This window comes from Dermacentor andersoni, chromosome 10 (assembly GCF_023375885.2).
Source record: "Dermacentor andersoni chromosome 10, qqDerAnde1_hic_scaffold, whole genome shotgun sequence".
NCBI lineage: Eukaryota > Metazoa > Arthropoda > Arachnida > Ixodida > Ixodidae > Dermacentor > Dermacentor andersoni.
In genome coordinates, this window is record NC_092823.1 from 39,200,304 (window position 1) to 39,221,848 (window position 21,545).

The window sequence follows — 21,545 nt, forward strand, 5'->3', positions numbered from 1 at the left end:
TTCATCCGCTCTTTGCTCAGAGGAGACACATTGATTTCCCAGGTGCCACAGAGTTTTCCAGGCGCCACAAATCCTCAAGCAGGAAACGCGCTCCTAACACACAGTCACGTAGTAACTGATGCAGCAAGCTGCAATGATTATGTGTTTTTTTCTTAAAGGATGAGGTCCAGTGGCGTAGCAACAGGGGGGGGGGGGGCGTGGGCCCCGGGTGCACGGGGCCAGTGAAGGGGGGGGGGGGTGTCATATACATCTGAAGACACCCCTCCTTCCGCCGGCTACACCCGGGGAGGGGGGTGACAGAAGACCTATGGGCCCCGGGTGCCAGACGACCTAGCTACGCCACTGATGAGGTCACCGGTTCTCCGCATCCCTGCACTTTTGCCCTAATCATGAAAACAGCAGACGCTCTTCTCTAACTGCATCACAAACATTTCGTCGGATACTTCATTTCGCACTAAGCCCTAACTCCAGCATTGTTTATTAAAGCAAAATCCTTCGCGCGACCGGTGGTTACTCAGGAACGCAAGTTCTTCGATAAAACATTTTTTTTTTTACAACTAACGGTTTCATCTGAAAATACGCATTATATTTGGCCCTCCTCTTCATCATTCGCGTTGTCAAATAGGGGCTATAACTCGTCCACTTAAAGGCCAACCACAACTAAATTTTGGGTCTCATAAGGAGGAGGGAGTAGATTTTAATGAAGAGAAAGAAGCATAAATAGTTGATACAGAAGAGCCTCCGCGAAAAATTCTGCAGTTGAAAAATGACTGCCTGCTTCCTGCGAGGATCGCAAAAGTGGGCAGTTTTTAGTACAAAAACCGCAAGAAAAGGAAGAAAGCCATTACCACTCGCCGGAAGTGATGCATGACTCAGAAAGCACGACACCTTGGCGTGGCCTCTGAGATTGGGCACCACATGTGGATGCCTTAAATAATGCCGGATGTGACGTGCTGGGACTCACGTAATAGCCGCTAACCACCGCATCCGTGAGTCATCTGCTTAGGCGCGATTTAGAAACTAGTACTAGAAAATTTTGGAAAATTACAAGCCCGCAGCTTTGCCGCAATGTTTTTAGTTGCAATGCTACTTTACTCAGTTATTAGCAAGTTATCCCAGAATTCGAACCTATAAAACAAGATTTGGAGGGCTTATTTTGCCATCAATAGAGAAGGCCGTACCAAAACTGAAAAACAAACGCATAGAGGCCAGACCCAAAAAATAAAACAAAACATGATGTGTAGTCCCCTCTCCCCCCCCCCCCCCCGCATGCACCCATAATCACGAATAAATTGGCCCCAAAATACGTGAAACATGAAACATCATCGTAAACACAATTAGACACACTTTTGGACACCAAAGTTATATAGAGCGTGCCTTAATTGCGAGTCTATGTAACAGCAACGTTATGACATTCGGCAAATCGGACAGAATGTGATCGTTCATGTTTATTTCATATAGCGCCTAAAGATGATATTAAGGGCAATGACGACATTCCTGTTTCACCTATTCCTTAAACGCTATTGCAGCGAGCGCAACACGAATAGCTCAGACAATATAGTGCCAGCTTCATTTGCACGTTGTAGCATAAAATTTGAATGGAGAACCTTCGGCATGGGCGAAAATTATAGAGGTTATACGAGCGCGTTGCTTTATTGCCTTTTCATCATCTCTGCTCTTCTAAATCAAACATATGGTTTTTCCGAAGGAGCTAGCAATTGGAGGACAATATTCTAAATCGGATTTCCGCACGAAAACGAAGGTTTGGCGTGTTGCAGAAAGGCGTCCTTATCAGGCGCTTAGACTAGTACGCAGATCTACTTCTTGACACATTAAAGCGGAATTTTCCTATTCTGTGGTCAAGAAACATTGTCTATGTAGTAATCAGAAGCGATTTAAATGCTTTCATTACCAATACCATCCTTCTCATAGCAATGAAACACTTTGCGGTCCTTAAATGTCTCAACAGGTAGTGCGACCAATCCCCGCTACTCGTAGAGAAATTTCTAAAGTATGCGAACACTTTTGAGGCACAAAAAAAACGGGATTTTATTCAATTGCTCATCTTCTATTACGCAAGACGGTTGTGGCGGCAAATGCTTGAACTCATCCATCAGTCGCTTTTGATGCCACCAGACTTTCACAGTAAATTAAGAGCCCCACGTTTCAATAGATGCAGCTGTCGCGACATGGCACTGAAAGGAAAAGCTTCTGTAGAAACATTGACATGCGCGAAGTGCCCGGCATTGCGCATCCATAGACCTGGAACACTAAGTACGCGACGCTCCCAGCGAAAAGAACCGCCATCATTACGACGAGCACGTAAAAGTCCGCAGCTTTCCATAGGTCCATGACCACACTCGCAAGGTTTACAACGAAGCTAACAACGATGAAGAAGTACGGCACTTTCACTGGTCTCGGCGCATCCCTCATCGTGCAACGAAGCCTGAGCAGGGCGAGCATTGTAAGCAGGTTGAAGACGATACCCAACAGCATTACGCTGTTCACTACAGACTCTAGGGAGCCAACGGCGGTGAAGGCGGCGGACAGTGCGCCTCGAACTACCAGTGAGACAACGGGCACGGACGACTTTGCGGAAACGAGGCGCAGGGCGGACGGCAGGTGGCCTCTCCTGGCGGCTGCGAAGCCAAGCCTGCTTTGGCTGAAGAATCCTGCCGATAGCGTCCCGAACGTGCTCACTGAGGCCAACAGCGGTACGATGGCGGTTCCGGCCGGACCCCAGCACTTCGCGGCGAAGGTTAGGGCTGTGGTCTCGGAGGATGCGATGGCGGTGGGTTCGAGTACGACGAAGTAAGCGAGATTGGTCGCGATGTACATGAGCATGACCGTGGTGACGCCGAAGACCAGTGCTCGAGGAATGACCCGAGACGGATTTCGTATTTCTTCGGCTAGGTTGCAGATGCTGGACCTGCGCGTACAAAAGATTATGATTTTAGAGAGGCTCGATGCGGATCTAACAGAAGCGCGACTACTGTGGATAAGAAGTTTCCTATATTTTTCCCAGAAGTGCACGATCGCCCATTTTCGTACGTAGTTTTTCTTTCCCTATGCTGTGGTGGGCCTACATTACTTTTTTTTTGTTGAATAAACGTTGTCGCATCGTTGTCACATTGACTCGATAAACAATTTAAAATTGTATGCATCAGGCTCTCTTATGAAAGATGCAAACTTTTCTTTAGGCTTTTCTGCTTTAGTTATTGCTCTATTAATCAGTGATCACCGCTGCGCTTGCACTATGAGGTTCCTGAAATTGTGAAAGCATAGACATAGCTTAACAATTGGAAGTATTTATAGGCATATATAGGGATAGTGACTCACAAATTTGCATTAAACTTGCAAGCCTTTATAAAACCCTGTCAAACCAGTCCTGTCCGCTGGTTTGCAATCTGGTATTTTAGCGCTAGAGAAATGTTAAGCTGAACTAAAAGACAACACTTTCTACGACCAGTGTTACATGCATGGTTCTGCGAAAATAGAGTAAACATGTCCCCATATATATATATATATATATATATATATATATATATATATATATATATATATTGCGATGAGGTTTATTCTCGTTCACGACGTTGTGGAACGCTAGGTAAATCAAAGCACTGCAAGGGCTGTCCGAAGCACGGGGCTCGCTCGAGATCACGGCACGGCCCTTCGTCTTCCTCTTCAGACGGCACATACACAAGGGCGCGTCTGCTTCATTACAATGTCCCGGGAGCGAAGCGTAGCCATCCTGGCGACTCAGGGCGCGGAGAAGATGAGCGGGTCGTAGTACGGTTTCAGGCGGTTGACATGTACTGTCTCTCGCCCGCGACGACGCAGGTCTGGTGACACTGTGAGCGGCTCGACGATGTAGTTGACCGGTGAAGTGGCCTAGATTATACGGTATGGACCGTGATAACGCGCCAGGAGTTTGGAAGAAAGGCCAGGAATGTGGGCTGGTATCCAAAGCCACACAAGCGAACCAGGAGCAAAGTTGTGCGGTGGTTGATGAGCACGGTCAGGTCTTGTCTTTTGACGTTCTTGAGTCTCACTAGTCAGGGCACGTGCCAGCTGACGGCAATCTTCAGCATATTTGGCGACTTCGGAAAGTAGAGTATACTCTGTAGCGTCAGGTTGGTACGGCAGTATGGTGTCCAAAGGGCATAGAGGCTCACGGCCATACACAAGGAAAAAGGGGGAAAAGCCGGTGGTCGCTTGCGTCGCGGTGTTGTACGCGAACCTAACAAAGGGGAGTACGGTGTCCCAGTTGGAGTGGTCGGATGAAATATACATCCGCAACATGTCGCCAAGTGTGCGATTGAAGCGCTCGGCCAGACCGTTGGTTTGGGGATGGTGCGCGGTCGATTTGCGATGAATTATCCTGCACTCAGCGAGGAGGGCTTGGATGCCCTCCGACAGGAAGACACGGCCCCTATCACCCAGTAATTCTCGGGCAGCACCGTGGCGAAGAACAAAATTGTGAAGGATGAAAAAACCAACGTCACGGGCGGTCGCTGCTGGCAGTGCTGCAGTCTCAGCGTAGCGAGTAAGGTGATCTACGCCGACAATAATCCACCTATTTCCACGCCCGCTGCATAGAAACGGGCCGTAGAGGTCGATGCCGACGCGGTCGAACGGACGAGACGGGCATGGTAGCGGCTGCAACAGTCCTGTGAAACGCTGTGTAGGTGTCTTGCTTTGTTGGCATGTAGTGCAAGACTGAATGTACTTTTGCACAAAGTTGTACATGCCTCTCCAAAAATAGCGCTGACGCAACCTTGTGTAAGTTTTGAGGACGCCGGCATGAGCGCTTAGGGGGTCAGCGTGAAAAGACGCGCAGACGTCAGAGCGCATATGACGAGTTATAGCGAGGAGCCATTTGCGTCCGTCGGGCACGTAGTTTCGGCGATATAGAATGCTGTCCCGCACTGAAAAGTGGGTTGCTTGGCGACGCAGTGCTCGTGTCGAAGGGACATCAGACGGAGCAGCAAGGTAGTCGAGTAACGTGGCGAGAGATGGGTCCTTGCACTGCTCTGTGAGCATGTCAGTGATGGTGAACGGTGACAGGGGGGACGAGGAAGCTGACAACGACGCCAAATCAGGCGTCAGTGGAGAGCGAGAGAGCGCATCAGCGTCGGAGTGCTTGCGACCGGAGCGGTACGTGACGCGGATGTCGTACTCTTGCAAGCTAAGCGCCCAACGTCCCAAGCGTCCAGACGGGTCTTTCAAGGAAGAAAGCCAACAAAGGGCATGGTGGTCAGTAACAACGGCGAAAGAACGGCAGTAAAGGTATGGGCGAAACTTGCTTAATGCCCAGATGATCGCTAGACACTCCTCTTCTGTGACGGAGTAATTTAATTCTGCTTTCTTTAGAGTACGGCTCGCATAAGCGACGACGTATTCATCATAGCCAGCTTTCCGTTGCGCTAAGACCGCACCAAGGCCAACTCCGCTGGCGTCAGTATGGACTTCCGTGGGAGCATCACGGTCGTAGTGACGAAGGATCGGTGGTGAGGTCAACAAGTGGCGCAATTGCTGAAATGCTGCATCACATTCAGGTGACCATGCTGCTATGCCGTTACTGGCGGAAAATAAACTTGTCAAAGGCGCCATGATGGATGCGAAATTGCGTACGAAGCGACGAAAATAAGAACATAAGCCACTAAAACTTCTGAGGGTTCTGATAGACGTGGGCCTTGGGAACTCTGCAACAGCGCGGAGCTTGTCTGGATCCGGGAGGACGCCGTCTTTTGAGATAACGTGACCCAATATGGTTAGCTTGCTTGCAGCAAAGCGGCACTTTTTAAGGTTAAGCTGTAGACTGGCAGAGGCGAGACAGGTCAGAATGTCATGCAGGCGAGCGAGGTGCGTAGGAAAATCGGTTGAGAAGACGACGATGTCGTCGAGGTAACATAAACAGATCTTCCATTTGTGGCCACGAGGGATGGTGTCGATCATACGCTCAAAAGTAGCAGGCGCGTTGCACAACCCGAAGGGCATGACGTTAAATTCGTAGAGGCCATCGGGTGTAACGAATGCGGTTTTCGGACGGTCAGGCTTGGCCATTGGAACCTGGCGGTACCCGGAGCGCAGATCCAAGGAACTGAAGTATTCTGCGCCTTGTAAACAGTCGAGAGCGTCATCGATTTGAGGCAGAGCATAAACGTCTTTCCTCGTTATCTTGTTTAGGCGTCTGTAGTCGACACAAAAGCGAATGGAGCCATCTTTTTTCCTCACCAATACGACAGGTGAAGACCAAGGACTTTGAGAGGGACGGATGACTTTACGTTTGAGCATGTCGTCCACTTGCTCCGTGATGATTCGGCACTCTTCGGCAGAGACACGATACGGGCGCTGTCGCAAGGGGGAGTGGGAACCGGTGTCGATGATGTGAGAAACACCGGTGGCACGACCCAGTGACGTCTGATGACAGTCGAAAAAAGAGACAAACTTGTGAAGGAGAGCGAGAAGTTGGCGGCGATGAGATGGGGAAAGTGTAGGGTCGATGGCCTTGTCAAAACCCACTGAAGGTGATGAGCTGGAGACCGAAGCAATGGCGTCAACGTGACGGAGGGAGTCGGCAGGAACATCGAGGTCGTCGACGTAGTCCACCGCTTGGAAGTATCCTACTGTCTCTCGACGCAGTAGACTGATCGGGTACTGGTAGTAGTTGGTGACCAGCATCAGAGTTGACCCAGATGTTAGAGTAAGCACGGCAAACGGAAGAACAATGCCCTTGCGTTGAGCAAACACATCGGACGCCGTGAACACTACGGTGGCGTCAGATGCGGCATCAGACGACAAGACAACAGCCATCGACGACTCAGGAGGTATGGTTGTGTCGGCATCAACAGTGAGTTTGTCGGCAAAGTGAGGAGAGCTGGTCGGCAGTCATTCACATAGTGGTAAAAGCGACACTTCTGCACGGGAACAGTCAATGACAGCATGATGACGTGACAGGAAATCCCAACCAATGATGAGGTCGTGAGAGCACGATGGTAGCACGAAACACTCGATTATGTACAGAACGTCGTTGATGACGACACGGGCCGTACATACAGCTGAACGGTGAACTCGCTGCGCGCTGGCAGTGGCTAGCACCAGGCCAGAGCGAGCTGTAGTCACTTTTCGTAGCTTGCGGCAAAGGCCCTCGTGAATGACGGAAACGGCTGCTCCGGTGTCGACTAGTGCCACTGCTGGCACTCCCTCTACAAAAACGGTAATTACATTTTGCGGCGAAGATTGAGGTCTTGAGAACGTCGATGTATTTGCAGTTCTTGCCTCAGGAACTTCAGCAGTCAGTTTCCCTCTTCAGTGGGAACTCGACGACGTAGGGGCGAAATCGAACGCCGACGAGGGGAAAGGGAACGCCGAGTTTCCAACCGGCGATCAGTGTCGAGACGTCGCGGTGATAATGGAGGCGTGGCGGCGTATTGTGGTGCGTAGCTGGGCGTGTAAAAGCTGGTACGCGCAGTTGAGGCGCGGCGGCGACAGAAGCGTGCCACATGGCCAGCAATGCCGCAGGCGAAGCAGATAGGCCGGTCGTCTTGAGTGCGCCACGTCTCGGTGGGACGAAAAAAGTGTGGTGACGGTCGGGCAACTTGAAATGAAGCCGGATGCATGGGCGATGAAAAGGAAGCTGTCTGCGCAGGTGGCCGTGCAACCACGGCTGCATAACTGAGCGGCAGCGATGTAGGGTGATTGGCAAAGTTGGTATGGGCCAGCGGCACACTCATAGGGTTGGGTGGGGGGGGTTGTAGGAGCTGCAGGAAGCGCTTCAGATATCTGATTTCGGATGACTTCCTGCAGCGTTGGAGGCAAAGCTGCCGTAGGTGCGTCACTGTGAGGCAGCAGCGAGAGCTGCCTGGCCACCTCTTCACGGATAAAATCTTTGATATGCTGCGAGAGGGTCGAGTTGGTTATTTCGGTAGAAACCGCGATGCTCGAGACGGAATCGGCGTGCTGAATGCTCTGGCGGGCGATGGAACGTTGGCGGCGCAGCTCGTTAAAGCTCTGGCAGAGGTTAATGAGGACGGATACGCTAGTTGGGCTTTTGGCCAGCAACATCTGGAAAGCGCTGTCCTCGATGCCCTTGAGGATGTGATTGATCTTGTCATCCTCTGACATGCTGGGATTTACCCGCTTGCACAAATCGAGAACATTCTCGATGTAGCTGGGGAATGTCTCTCCAGGCTGCTGTGCGCGCTGGCGTAGACGCTGTTCAGCGCGTAGCTTACGCACAGCTGGGCGATCAAACACTTCTGCAAACAGAGTCTTAAACGCGGACCAGCTTGTAAAGTCTGATTCGTGGTTGAAGAACCAAAGTTTGGCTACGTCGGCGAGGTAGAACGGCGCGTGGGTTAGCTTAGACTGGTCATCCCATTTGTTATGGGCACTTACATGTTCGTACGATGAGAGCCAGTCTTCCACGTCGTGTTCGGCGGTCCCACTGAAAATGGGTGGGTCGCGTTGACGAGGGACGCCGGCGCAGATGACAGTGGCAGCCGGTGGTGCAGGCAACGAGGTGGCGGGATCAGGCATAGTGCAAGGCGATCTTGTTGGCAGGGTTCGAGTGCGGAGCTCCAGGACGAAGCGAAGGATCTCAGCAACCTCCACCAAATGCGATGAGGTTTATTCTCGTTCACGACATTGTGAAACGCTAGGTAAATCAAAGCACTGCAAGGGCTGTCCGGAGGACGGGGGTCGCTCGAGATCACGGCACGGCCCTTCGTCTTCCTCTTCAGACGGCACATACACAGGGGCGCGTCTGCTTCATTACAATATATATATATATATATATATAGAGGTTGTCTTTTAATCTGACGACTGCCAGTTATTGATTGTGCTTGTGCGTGTAATTGGGATAAATTTATCAATTTATTTCATAGAAACTATTATTAATATCATTTTTTAACCCTTGGATCGCCCAATTTATAGCCCATGCCTCAGTGTGGGCTGAGCCCTTTCGCTAAGGTACAGTCAACAAAACACATTCGAGCGACACGTAGCAGTAGAACAGATATACTAAAGCTGATGTTCCATTCCATGAGTGCGTCTTATACACAAATAGACCTCATCATACATATGACATATGACGCTCGCCAAATACAATTACACGCGTGGCCTTCAGTGATGCATAAACAGATGGTCATTAGTTCTTCCTTATCTTCCCTCAGAAACGCGTAAATGTGGAAAATATATTTATCTTTTCTTTACAGCCGAAGAACAGCAGCTGTATTTCGACAGACGGTAATTTTGCCGAAATACAAGTGAGACAGTTGCTTATATGCGTCAGTTTTGTAGGCAAATTGTTAGGGCTATTGCAAAACACAATTGTGTAAGTTGAAGGCGTTATGAAATCTGTGGTGGTTTCGTTTCGGGTCATTGAAGGCAAGGTCTTGTTTAGCGACTTCACATGTGCTTGAGGTACAGATCTGGGTACATATCTGGTCTCTTGGCCACAAACAGCCATGTCCCATCTGCAAAACGTCGTAGCTAGATACAAAAATTATTAAGATATAGGTATAATGAGTCGTGCAGCAAATGAAATAACGGTATGGCCGTAATTAGCACCAATGAAGTAAAAATTAACCCCTTTGCATCATAGACAGCGCTACATTTCATATCGGACAACATTAGCTCTTGGTGAAAAAAAAAAAACGTGTAAACCACAGTCTACGTGAAAGAAGACAACATCGACGCACATGCGCATAAAAAAGTGAATAGAAGCACTCGGCACGAATAAAATAAATAAAGGGTCCAGAACAAAAATGTGAGGACTCACAATTAAAAGAAAAATAATCCAAATAATGGTGCCAAAAAACGTGCACTCGCCAAGAATAAAAAAATTAACAAAACAAATATAAAAGTAAAAATAAAAACAAAAATAAAGTACCTTTTTGTTTTACTCTTGGCGAGTGCACATTTCTTGGCACCATTATTTGGAGTATTTTTCTTTTAATTATGAGTCCTCACATCCTTGTTTCCACCATTATGAGTCCACCATTATGTTTCCTCGCCAGACGATTCTTCGTCGAAGACTTGACAATCGAAATAATGCAGGAATATTATATTAGAGGTTGGATTGTGCAACATTTTGACGGGACACAGAAGAAAAACACACCACATAGCGCTCTGTGGGGTGTGTTTCGCTCCTTTGAGTCTCGTCGAAATGTTGCGGAATCCAACCTCTAGTATGCTATACCAACACGCCCAGTCTTCAGCCTTGGCAAGAAATATCATGGAGTCATCCCACATCGCATTATATTTAATCTACAAATTTAAGAACTTCTAATTACATATATGTGCACGTCGGCATTCTGTTATTTTGCATTATTATTGGATTACGTGCCTTTTTTTAGGCATTTTGCAAACACTAGGACATCCTAACGTTTTTTTTTTTTTTTTCGTGCATCTCAAACCGAAATCGTGAGGGTATTTTAGATTACTGCGAGATCAATTGAAACTACCTGAAGAAATATTCGCATCAAACTACCTGTTTCAAAAGCCTATTTTTTTGCGACAGCCATTTTGACATAGCATAACAGAGACTAAGCATTGTAAAGCTTGTTGACTTCTTTTTAAATGTAGAATATTATAGTTTACTATGCCAAAAATGTGTCATGATTACAACATGATTTCACTTCATAAGTTCCCTACAGTTCTATGTACGCTGTTTTCATCATGTAGAAGAGCTCCCAACAATATCATTCTAGAGCTCGCTGCAAGGTGATGCATGCCATCCATGGTCTTTGTTATTCAAAAAAAGGGCTCATTTAGATCTACTTCTAATCAAAAAAGAAACACACCCTCCGTCCATAGTCATGTAGGCCGCGAAGTAGGCTTCAGTAAGGCCGCTGGCGGAGACATCATCATTAAAGAAGGGCGCTTTCAGGTGATTGGTTCCTTTGAAAAGAAATTCTGCGTGTAAATTTCAAGCAGTAGCCTTCATATCTTCACAGCAGCTGCTATCCAGAAAAAAAAAACAATGTTTAAAGCTATTTGCTGGAAAGCAAGGCCTTGGGAGAATGACTCGGCTCCTCCATAAACGTGTATCTGAAGTAACGCCTCGGCTCTTAATGACCGCGTAATGCCGTTGCCACTGCAGCTATCATTAAATGTAGCCTGTGGTTTTTACAGATTCCTTCTCCTAGAGGTTTTAGCCTTATCAAATCTAAATCAAATCATGAAAGCCATAACCTTCAAGGTGAATAAGCAGGGTATGGGAAATGCCGTTATAATGAGAGCTCCAGATTAATTGCGAATGTTTGGGCTTGCTTAACATGCCTGTTGAAGTACTGACATTTTTCCAACCCGCCACCATCGAATTGTTGCCGCTGCCACCATAAATCAAAGCCTCATCCCCGTTTTCAGCAATACAACGTCATAGCCACAGAACAACCATGACGAATCAAGGCGTTTATCAGCATCATGCAAACTTCAAGAATTTTCCTGTACTATCAAGCTTCAAGAAGATGAGGTTTTTTAACTCTAAGGCTTCCACTGATCAACAAAATAAAGCTTTTTTTTCAGTGAGAGGTTTAATCGAAGTGTCAGCAATATTTTCCTTCTGGCGTTTTCAATGGCTTGCACAACACAGTCCTCGGTATCCATCACTAAATATTGAAGTTTATTTGCTTGCCAAATATGCTGACATAAGAAGGCAGTAGTTTCAAACAGAACTTCTGCGAGCACTACCTTTCTTCTCCTCTCATTGCATAGCTGAACATAAATTAGCATTGCTATTTGGGGGAAAATTACTTGTTTACTATAAATGTCGATTACACTCCACTTACCATTTGCGGCGGCCACAATTCCTGTGCCAATAATACAAACCAGCATCACGATTTTGACTACCACAAGAATGTTCTGCAGCTTCGTGGACACGGTGACTGAGATGGCATTGAGAATGGTTGCCAATGCTGCAATGGAACAGGCATTGACGTTATCGGTTTGCCACATTTTTACACCGAAGATACGAACCAACCGGCATACGTCAAAGGCTATTGTCTACAGATTAGGCATTTTATTTGCTGAAACTAAAATGCGATGTTTCCCGAATCGACATTAAGCAGAGGTTAACATGGGTTAGTAGCCAACCTCTGGCTGGCCTACAGGTGAGGCTTATTGCAGTGGTCGCCACATATCAGCCGACCAGTGGTGCCCTCTGGGCACGAGCAATGGGTGCAGGTGCAAAATGGAGTTTGGTTCTGAAACCATGTGCTTGTCACCTCGCATGCTCCGCTCTTTCGTGGCCTGCCAGCGTCCCCTCACAGGAACGCCACGCAATATTGTGTCGGAAGTGGGGTCAGTGTGAAAAACTTCCATCTCTGAACGGCCGTCAGCGACAGGATGCCCTTCGAAGAAAGCGCCCAAGCGACTCAGTGGCTAGGCCTCACTCTTCAGCCACAGGACGAGTTCGACTTCGTTAGCCCCACAAGTTGATCCTCGTGGAAGTCTCTCTACCAAGATTATGTCGCTGCTTCCGCGCTACAGAAAGCTTCAATAGACGTCCAAGTACATACGCTACTTTACTGCATGGGCCCAGACGCTCATCCGCTCCAGGACACCCTTTCACTCGACGCAGGCTCGTTCGCGGCCTACGACGCTGTTGTCAAACGCTTCACCAAGCACTTCGTGCATTCTAATAATGATGAATTCTGCCGCTTTCTTAAGGGTGTGCAACTACTTGGCGAAAGCGTCCACCCATTTTGCGCAGGACACTGCAAGTTACCCTCGTATTCAGAGATGCATCTTAACCTGAAGCCCATGCTTGACGATATCAATGTAGCCTGGTGCGAACTCGCCAAAGACGTTCATTGCGTTTCCTTTGGTGCGTTCACGGCAGACATCATTTAAATCAAGTCAAGCGTGGGCTTCAATTTAGGATATATTTCTGTATACGGGGGTTAGTAAAACGATGCAACTAGCCGTCACCAGTGGTGGAAGAACGCTTGGTTCGCGACAGGTTCACTGTCGGCTAATGGGATACGCGTTTCTCAGACGAGCTGTGCGTCTCCCCGAAGCCATAGCCGAAGCTCTCTCTCAAAGAAGCTTGCACGCAAGCTCGTCAGTCCGAAAACGCCGATAAGGAACGCTCACTCGCGCAATCTACTTTGCCAGCCGCGGTCAACGCTGATGCCGCAAAAGCTCGAAAGGTCACTTCGCGACAGCGTCTGGACGCCAGAACAGCTCGATCAATGGACGCGAAGTCAGAACGCGGCCACCCGGAGTTGCTCTTTGTGCCTGCTGTGGTCGCGCGTTTCACGTACGCTCAGAGTGCCCAGCACGGAACTCTGTCTGCAATTTTTGTGGCAAGAAAGGACATTTCGCTGAAGTCTGTCGTTCCAGGAAGTCGAAGCACACCAAACATTGCCATCGAGCTGCATACTCGGGAGGCACCCGCCAAAGCCAAATTATGGGATCTCACACTCGACAATTACGCAACTAAATTCAAAGTACACTCAGGAGCTCAGGTCTCTGCAGTCCCAAGTGAATTGCTTGAAGTCCCGGCCGAGCTTGAGAACGTTGATGCAGTCTTGACAGGACACGGAGGACAACGTCTCCGTGTACGGGGCTCGTATCTGGCACGTCTATTTTGGCAATAGAAGACAAGCCCTCTTTACGTCATTGAATCCCTTTCTGTACCATTACGAGGTCTACAGGCTATCCAGGTCTTTGAGGTCGTCAAATCCCTTCGTGCCGTAAAGACTCCTCTGCAAACGTTCCATGCCGTATTGTTCGGTGGCCTCGGCACACTCCGATATCAGTACACAATTCGCTTAAGGCAAGACGCTGTACCAATCTCACTCAGTTGCCCGTCGTCGGATACCTATCCCGCTGCGTGAAGTCGTTCGACAAGAAGTGGTAAAACTTGAAGCTGACGGCCTTGTTCGTCGTATCGATAAACCAATCCCGTGGTGTGCCGGTTTCGTAGTGGCACCTAGGAAGAATTGAAAGTATCGTCTGTGTGATGATCTCACTCGACTGAACCAGGTCACCTTCAAAGGGCGTCACATTCTGCCTACAGTTTAACGAGTCCTTGGTCTTCTCAGCGATGCAGCTGTTTCTTTCGAACCTGGATGCCCCTACAGGCTTTCATCAAGTCAAGCTGTCAGCGGATTCTCACGAACTGATAACATTCACCACACCTTTCGGTCGCTATTGTTTCTGCTGACTGCCCTTTGGTATCACACATGCCCCGTAGTATTTTCAAAAACAAATGGCACGGATTATGGAAGGCCAGGATGGTGCTATTAATACAATTGATGGTCTTGTGCTTGGACATACCAAGCAGAAACATGATGCAAGGCTTGAGCGACCGTTGACTCGTCTTGCAACTGCAGACATCATTTTAGCAAAGAGAAGTTTTGCTTTGGGGTCACGGAAGTCTCATTTCTAGGCGTCATTGTCTCAGCACAAAGAATCAAGCCAAATCCCGTCAAGATCGAAGCAGTCCATGTAATGGCACCTCCCAGAGAACATTCAGGTGTCAGATGTCTACTCGGGATGGTAAATCGTCTTGCCGGATTTGTACAGGTTTCGGAAGCTACTGCATCGATACGCACCCTTCTAAACAAGAATATCAGTTGGACTTGGCAGCACGAACAGGAAGCAGCATTCACAAAAATCAAGGAACTTCTGACATCCGACAGCTACTTGGCCAAGTATCACACATCTTATGCCACAGCAGTCTCGGCCGATGCCAGCTCTTTTGGACTTTCAGCGATTCAGTTGCCATCACGACCATGTGGCGAACGCGGGCCAGTACCTTTGCCTCAAGGTCAATAACCACCACAGAAGAAAGGTGTAGCCAAACAGAAAAAGAGGCCTTGGCTACAACATGGGCTATCCAGAGGTTTGATGAGTTTATCAGAGGCATCACCTTCGCTGTAGAAACTGATCCCCCCACCTTCCTTTTGCGTCATTGTCTGGCAAGATGGACCTTGAGGAGATTATTCCGGGGGTGTAAGGACTCAGGCTAAAGTCAGTGCCCTATCAGTTACAGATCATGTACGTCCAAGGAAAATTGTTCGCTACGGATTGAGAGGAGTGCATCCAGTAGACACTGTGGAACGTTTTGTTACAGCATTCGTGGCTTCCGCTCCAGATGCGTTGCCTATGAACATACAGGATATCAGGAAGGGCCAGAACTTTGATGGAGAGTGCAGCGCGCTGATTTCGTTTTGCCAGCACGGCTGGCAGAACAAGTAAAATATGCTTTGTCGTGTATCAAAGTATGCATCAGTGAAGGATGAACTTTCCGTTTGTGATGACGTTCTCAAGGACACTCGTCTCATTATATCTTCATTACAGAGACCAGCAGTATTGATGCTTCTACACGAAACACACCAAAGCATAAGTCGTACAAAGGCCCTCGCTCATGAATCAGTTTGGTGGCTGGGCATAGCGGCTGAGATCACTTCTTCCGTTGCCAGTTGTCCAGAATTGGCCCTTACATGAGTGAATCCAGCCGAACCGCCCCTTCCTACCAACCTCCCTGACAGTACCTGGGAACATCTGGGCCTGGAGTTGTTTCGCCTCAGTGGCCAAACCGTCTTAATGGCACTAGGCTACTATTACTGGTTCCCGGAGGTGTTGACGCTGAAGAGCACAACAGCTCAAGTGGTCATTGATGTGCTCAAAAGGCTGTTTGCGCGACACGGGATACCGCAAGAACTAAGGTCGGACAATGGTCCACACTTCTCACGCGAATTCACCGCATTTGCTCCCTTCTTTGGCTTTGACCACATCACCAGTAGCCCCCATTACCCACAGTCTGGTGAGGAGGGGGAAACGATGATACGCACTGTAAAAGACCTCCTCCGTAGGGCGAACGATCCTCACATGGCCCTTCTCAGCTATAGGCACCCACCCGGGGTGAGTGGCTTTAGCCCTTCTCAACTCCTCACGGAAGGCGACTGAGAACTCGAGTCGCAAGGACGGACGGAGCTTTGTCCACACTGGCCGGTAAGAGAGTAGATAGCAGTTAGAGATCAGCCTTACAGGAAAAAGACTGGTCAGGACTTCGACCGACGTCATCACGCCAGAGATCTGCCGTCACTGAAAGCGGGCGAAGTGGTCTGGATACGGTTAGGTAAGGTTCGTGCTAAATCTTTGAGCCGTGCTCACCGTCCAAGGTTGTTTGCAGTCGAAATAGAGCATGGAACAGTTCTGCAGCGAAATCGCAGTCAACTAGTTCCCTCCGTGCTAATGTCAGCAGGGACCCCATTGCATCCCCCAAGACAAGTGGCAGCAAAACCTGAGCGGCCCCCTTCGATGGCAGCACCTGCTGCTTCACGTAATGCTGGTGATACTGTTGTGTGCGCCTTTAGCGGCCGTCGTGTCGCTCCACCCGGCCGCTTGAATTTGCGACTTGAGGGGGAAGATTTAGTGGTAGCCACATATTAGCTGACCAGTGGTGCCTTCTGGGCACAAGCAATGGGGACGCGTGCCAAATGAATCACTTGTTTGGGTCTGAAAGGATGTGCTTGTCCTCTCACATGCTCCGCTCCTTCGTGGCCTGCCAGCACAGCCTTACAGGAATACCAAGCGATACTTATGTCAACCTAGCCAGCGCTGATAGCGCCGACAGAGAGTGCCCGCTGAACTGTGGCCATGGAGCAGTTTTACTACAACTTGCTTCCATAAAGCTTTTCGCTTATGCGTCTGTCTTCCTCAATGTTCTCTTACATTTTCGTCAAATATTTTCTTCGCAATATTTCTTGTTTTCAAAAGGTTCTCCTTCAACTAATTATGAGGACCACAAAGCTCCGCTACAATTCTTGTCCACCACAAGACTGTACAATTCGTGCTTTTTCTGAGATGCGTCATGGGTAGCGTTCTTCTTCCCTTTATATGCTTCTTTTCTTTTTCCTTTTACTATCCCACCCCTTTGAGCGGGTGCGTACAGTTTCCTTTTTAGGAGGCAATTCCGCCAGACCACTTCTTTTGCTCTTTTCGCGGTGTTATAGGAGTTTGCATTCTTAATCGTAGTAGTATCGCCTCTAGAAAGGGCTACACAGAAAAAATGTATCCTCGTCTGTAACTTCCGTGTTTCTATTTTTTTTTTTTCTAAAAAAGCAGAACAAGAGTACTTAGCCAAAAGAAGAAATGACGCGGGGGTATTTGCGCACGACAATAAATTTGCTGCATTATTTTCATAGCAGGCTGTGCCGCCCTGTTGCTGTGAAATGTCACAGAATTCTCATAACAGTGATAATGAAATTCAGGCTAGTTTCTGAGAAAGTAAGAGATTCCTACAATTTGAGGTTGCCCATTGCACACCGTTGCACAAAAGCACTATTTCACACCCCATTTTGTGTTTCACAACTGCTTCTTTCCACAAAATTTTGCTGCGAAAAACATGCACCACATTTTCGTCAATAGTCAAGCGACTTACTAGAGAAACTCGCTGCTACCAGCACAGTAACTGCGTACGGTGCCTCGCATGTCGGGTAGGCAAGTCGCAATGCATAACTGGTGAACGTGAGTGCCTGCAGAGCGGCACCCAGAGCGTCTCCCAGGAGGATCCGAGTCCATGAGAACATGAAGACTACGTAGTCGCCCGGCCTGCCCAGCGTGTCGCAGGCAGCGCAAATGTACGCGTACTCGCCGCCAGATGTCGGCAGCAATGTTCCCAACTCTGCCATACAGAAGGCATCTGCGAGAGGCATTGAAAAGTACTGTGTTTAAGCATTAAGGCACAACCTCTCATGGTACTTTTTAGACCACAGCATAATACAGCAATCGAGTGACCATTCAGTCTTTGAGAAAGGACGTGGCTCTGATTCTTGGCAAGAAAACAAGAAAATCCCTTTGCTTCTGTGATGTATTTTGCTATGTTAGTATTTTGAGGCATTGTAAATGTGGCAATGTTGATGTATTTGTATGTTAGCACAGCTCACAGATTATGGCCATCAATCCAGCGCCGATCCACACGAGGAGACTGGCACCAGTTGATCCTGAGTTTCTGAAGACCAAGCTTGGTGACACGAATATGCCACATCCTGTACGCAAAACAGAAATGTCCGGTGCTGAGTGATGGTTGGAGAAATATCTGAGGAGATAATGGAGAGGGCTAATCCTTGACGTTCATAATTTGCGTTCGTAAAATAGGCAATGAAATTTCAGGAAATGAGAAATCCGACTTTTATAATAATTTTAATCACAAAGCTATCGGAAGCTTCAACATTTCTGTGTGCTTAAGCTGCCAGCGCGAATAAACGAGGTTATAGAGTCCATATAACACCCTATATGGCAATTAACAATGTTTCTTACTAAGAAATAGGTCGTAATTGTTGTATTCGAGAAACTTTCGACTGGTAGAAAACACTCCCCGCACCCCCCGAAAAAATTTATACCGTTACCCAAATTAGTCCTTGTTACCTTGTGTTTTGAGAAAGATGCTCAGGTTTCTAAACCAGTTCGCGATGGGAAAGACATAACGATGTAAACCGTGCCAACGCTTCTCCTAAAATCTAATGAAGATCCCAGAACCAACCCATTTTTGCATGCACCATTGCAGTCTAGAGGTCTTACCAATAACACTGCCAATCACCACTGCGGTGGCGCTGAACAGTCCCACTTTTCTTTTGAGTGTGGTGCCTACGACAGCAGTGTCAACAGAGGAGATCCCTGATGTGCTCTCATTGAATTCTGCTGCACAATGTGTTGTGCGAGTGTACCTGCGGTGCCCTACAAGAGAGATGAAAGAACTTAAGTACTTCTCTCACGTATCGCTGCACGCAAAATCGCGCATAATTGCGCATATAACTTGAGACATTATACGAATACGCTCATGAACTAACATAGCACTGGTACTACGTGACGCGCTTATGTATTGTCATGGCAATATCGCTTACAACGTCCTTATTGTTCTACAAATGCCAGAATGGAAGTAACCATACCTTTACAAACCTATCCTGCTCCTCAGTTTTTCATAATGAAGCCATCCTTATCAAACAATTTCGAAATACTTTGTCATCACCTAAATATTTCAAAACGTCATGAAACATTATCAAAATATTCTAAAGATGTCGCGGCAGAGAGGTGCCTTTCATGTATCGTTTATTACAAAAAATATGTAACTCGCTGCAATATTACCTGCAATAGACATGAATCCTGAGCACTCCCTAGTAGCATATGATCTTTACGCTGCGGGTTTCTGTTCTCACAAGCCAAGCCAGTGACAGATAACATACCGCCGCGGTGAACAGGCGAGGCATTTATCGTGTCGAATATGCTAGTTACTGTGTGCACACGAGTGACAAGGCTTCATCAAAAAAAGAAAAGAAGACATTACACAGATCTCACCAAGATCTTGGAATCCGAGAAGCGAAGCTTTTGCGGAGACATTAAATAAATGCCATGCTACAGGTTATAGCGTATTGCAAAGCGTTTCGCACCATAGTGATTACATGCCTGGCAATGACGATGGCAAGACGCATATACCCACACCACTTGACTCACTTGATCCCGCATTATAGTGTCTTCGGGATTGGCTCCCTCGGTTATTAAGGCGAAAGCCCTTCTAGGCTCATGGTGAAGTTTGTGTCAGCAGATTTGACCGCCGGAGTGTCCGCCGACGCGTCATCATGCCATATAAAGACAGATTAAAGAATGAAAAATGGTTGATAGTGACAGTTAGGGAATGATAACGTTATAATAGAGATTAGTGGAGGTTAATAACGACTAATATTGACTGCTAATGACTTGTAATGATTACTAATGACTCCGAAATGACCAATATGTCTTACAACGGCTTGTAATGACCACAATTGATTAGAAGTGACTAGAAATCTCTAGTAATGAGTAGCAATAACTGAAATTACTACTAATGACTTGTAATGAGTACTAATGACTACGAAAAGACCAATATGTCTAACGACGGCTTGTATTGATCCCAATTGATTGCAAAGGAATAAATATACTTACTAGTGAGCAGTAATCAATAATAATGACTGAAATGACTTGTAATGACTAGTAATGACTATGAAATTGCCAATATGTTTAACGACAACTTCTAACGTCTACAATTCATTAGAAATGACTAAATATGCTTAGTAATGACCAGTAATGACCAATAACGACTGAAATGACTTGTAATGACTACTAATAACTATGATAAGACCAGCATGTCTAACGATGGCTTGTAATGACTACAATTGATTACAAATGACTAAAAAGGCTTAGTAGTGAACAGTAATGACTAAAAAAAGAAGCGAAAGAGAAAAGGCAAGGAGAAAGAGGCGAATGATAAGAGGAGAAAGACTAGGCTTCCGCCATTCACCACTTAAGAGAGATCTTAAGAGACCCTGTAATTTTTGCACTGTATCCAGAGTCCGTGCACCGACTAGAGCGGGTCAGTACTGAATGTGCAGATTACTGAAGATTGGTCGCCTTCATTAAAATAATTATGGTCCTGATGACGTATATTTGTTGCAATTAGGATATTTAGGTACAACTTGCTTAATCGCCTGCGTAATTCCATATGAAATCTGGTCCAGCAGCCAGTACACCTGTAAGGGGAGTAAAAGTGGTAGTGCAGTCCTTCGTATGAGCTATTTGGCAAGAAACCCAGCAGCACCGAGCAGCTACGTTAATGAAAGTCCGGGAGGGCTCGCAAATGCGGCTTCGCTTCAATATTGGTACTACGCCAGCCATTTACCAATAAAATGTCCTTTTTCCTTCCGAGTCCAATGTCCGTTTCGCAATGCAGTTTCAAGTCATACTTGTATTACTTTATCTACCAAATCGGCACACGAAAACCACAGCGCGTTTGAACGATACAGACGCGGAGTTCTCTGGCAGCTGTGCTTGCACATGCTATAGCTTGGCGCTTGTGCGCGCATGTGCGCTCAGTTGCAACACTTAGTTGTGTGCTCAGTTGCAACACTGAGTGCTCTTAAAGCACTCACAGGATGCGAACAAGAAAAGAAACTTACCTCTCTTATTTGAAGTCATCACGCGATCGTGAAAGTCCCCTCACCTGAAAAGTTTTGTGGTAGCTCAAACCTTTCTTACCATTTCAGATACAAAGACATCAGTGCCTGTAATTGAAAACAAAGCCATGGCTTCTTAGTGAGTTAGTTTGCTGTCCTCCTCCATAAGGTACTAAAGTGAACAATGCTCGTCAGAGAAGCCATATTCTTTTTTTTTTAATTCGAGAGTACCTACCCTCACTTAAACTAAACGTAAAGAAGAAAACAGCCATTTGAAATGATTACCTGTCTCACATCCGACTGTAGCACAAAGGTACAAAGAAAAGCCAAATGGCTTTCCCCCCCCAAAAGAACATAAGCTTTGCAGCCGAAAAAAATATTCGTCATGCTCCGCGATCTAATCCTAGACTAACACTTTTTGGGGCGGTCACTTTATCATCTTAGCTAACCACAAGGCTAGCAGATTGGCAGAGCAAGGCCGAAGTATTCAACAACTCCAAGCCCAGAAACACATATGGCAAATCAGGTATGCGTACACCTGCAAGCTTACGGTTTTGCACAGTACCGATTTGCAACACTAACATTCCTAACATGTTTGCGACG

General features: G+C 47.2%; 1 protein-coding gene across 1 annotated transcript; it reads right to left on the reverse strand.

The window, feature by feature from the left end:
* Nucleotides 1-1,378: 1,378 nt before the first annotated feature.
* On the reverse strand, nucleotides 1,379-20,964 carry LOC126519047 (b(0,+)-type amino acid transporter 1-like). The gene is made up of 7 exons (XM_072284667.1): nucleotides 20,946-20,964; nucleotides 18,541-18,729; nucleotides 17,907-18,008; nucleotides 17,402-17,662; nucleotides 11,796-11,921; nucleotides 10,809-10,905; nucleotides 1,379-2,929 (listed from the first exon to the last, which is right to left on the reverse strand). The coding sequence occupies exons 1-7, from the start codon at nucleotides 20,962-20,964 to the stop codon at nucleotides 2,167-2,169; spliced, it is 1,557 nt and encodes a 518-aa protein (XP_072140768.1). The 3' UTR covers nucleotides 1,379-2,166.
* Nucleotides 20,965-21,545: the final 581 nt, after the last annotated feature.

Coding starts and splice junctions, on each gene's coding strand:
- LOC126519047 (XM_072284667.1), bottom strand. Junction 18,009..18,540: donor GGTGATTGGCAGTGTTATTG/GTAAGACCTCTA, acceptor TTTTGCGTACAG/GATGTGGCATATTCGTGTCA. Junction 17,663..17,906: donor TGGATTGATGGCCATAATCT/GTGAGCTGTGCT, acceptor TGCCTCTCGCAG/ATGCCTTCTGTATGGCAGAG.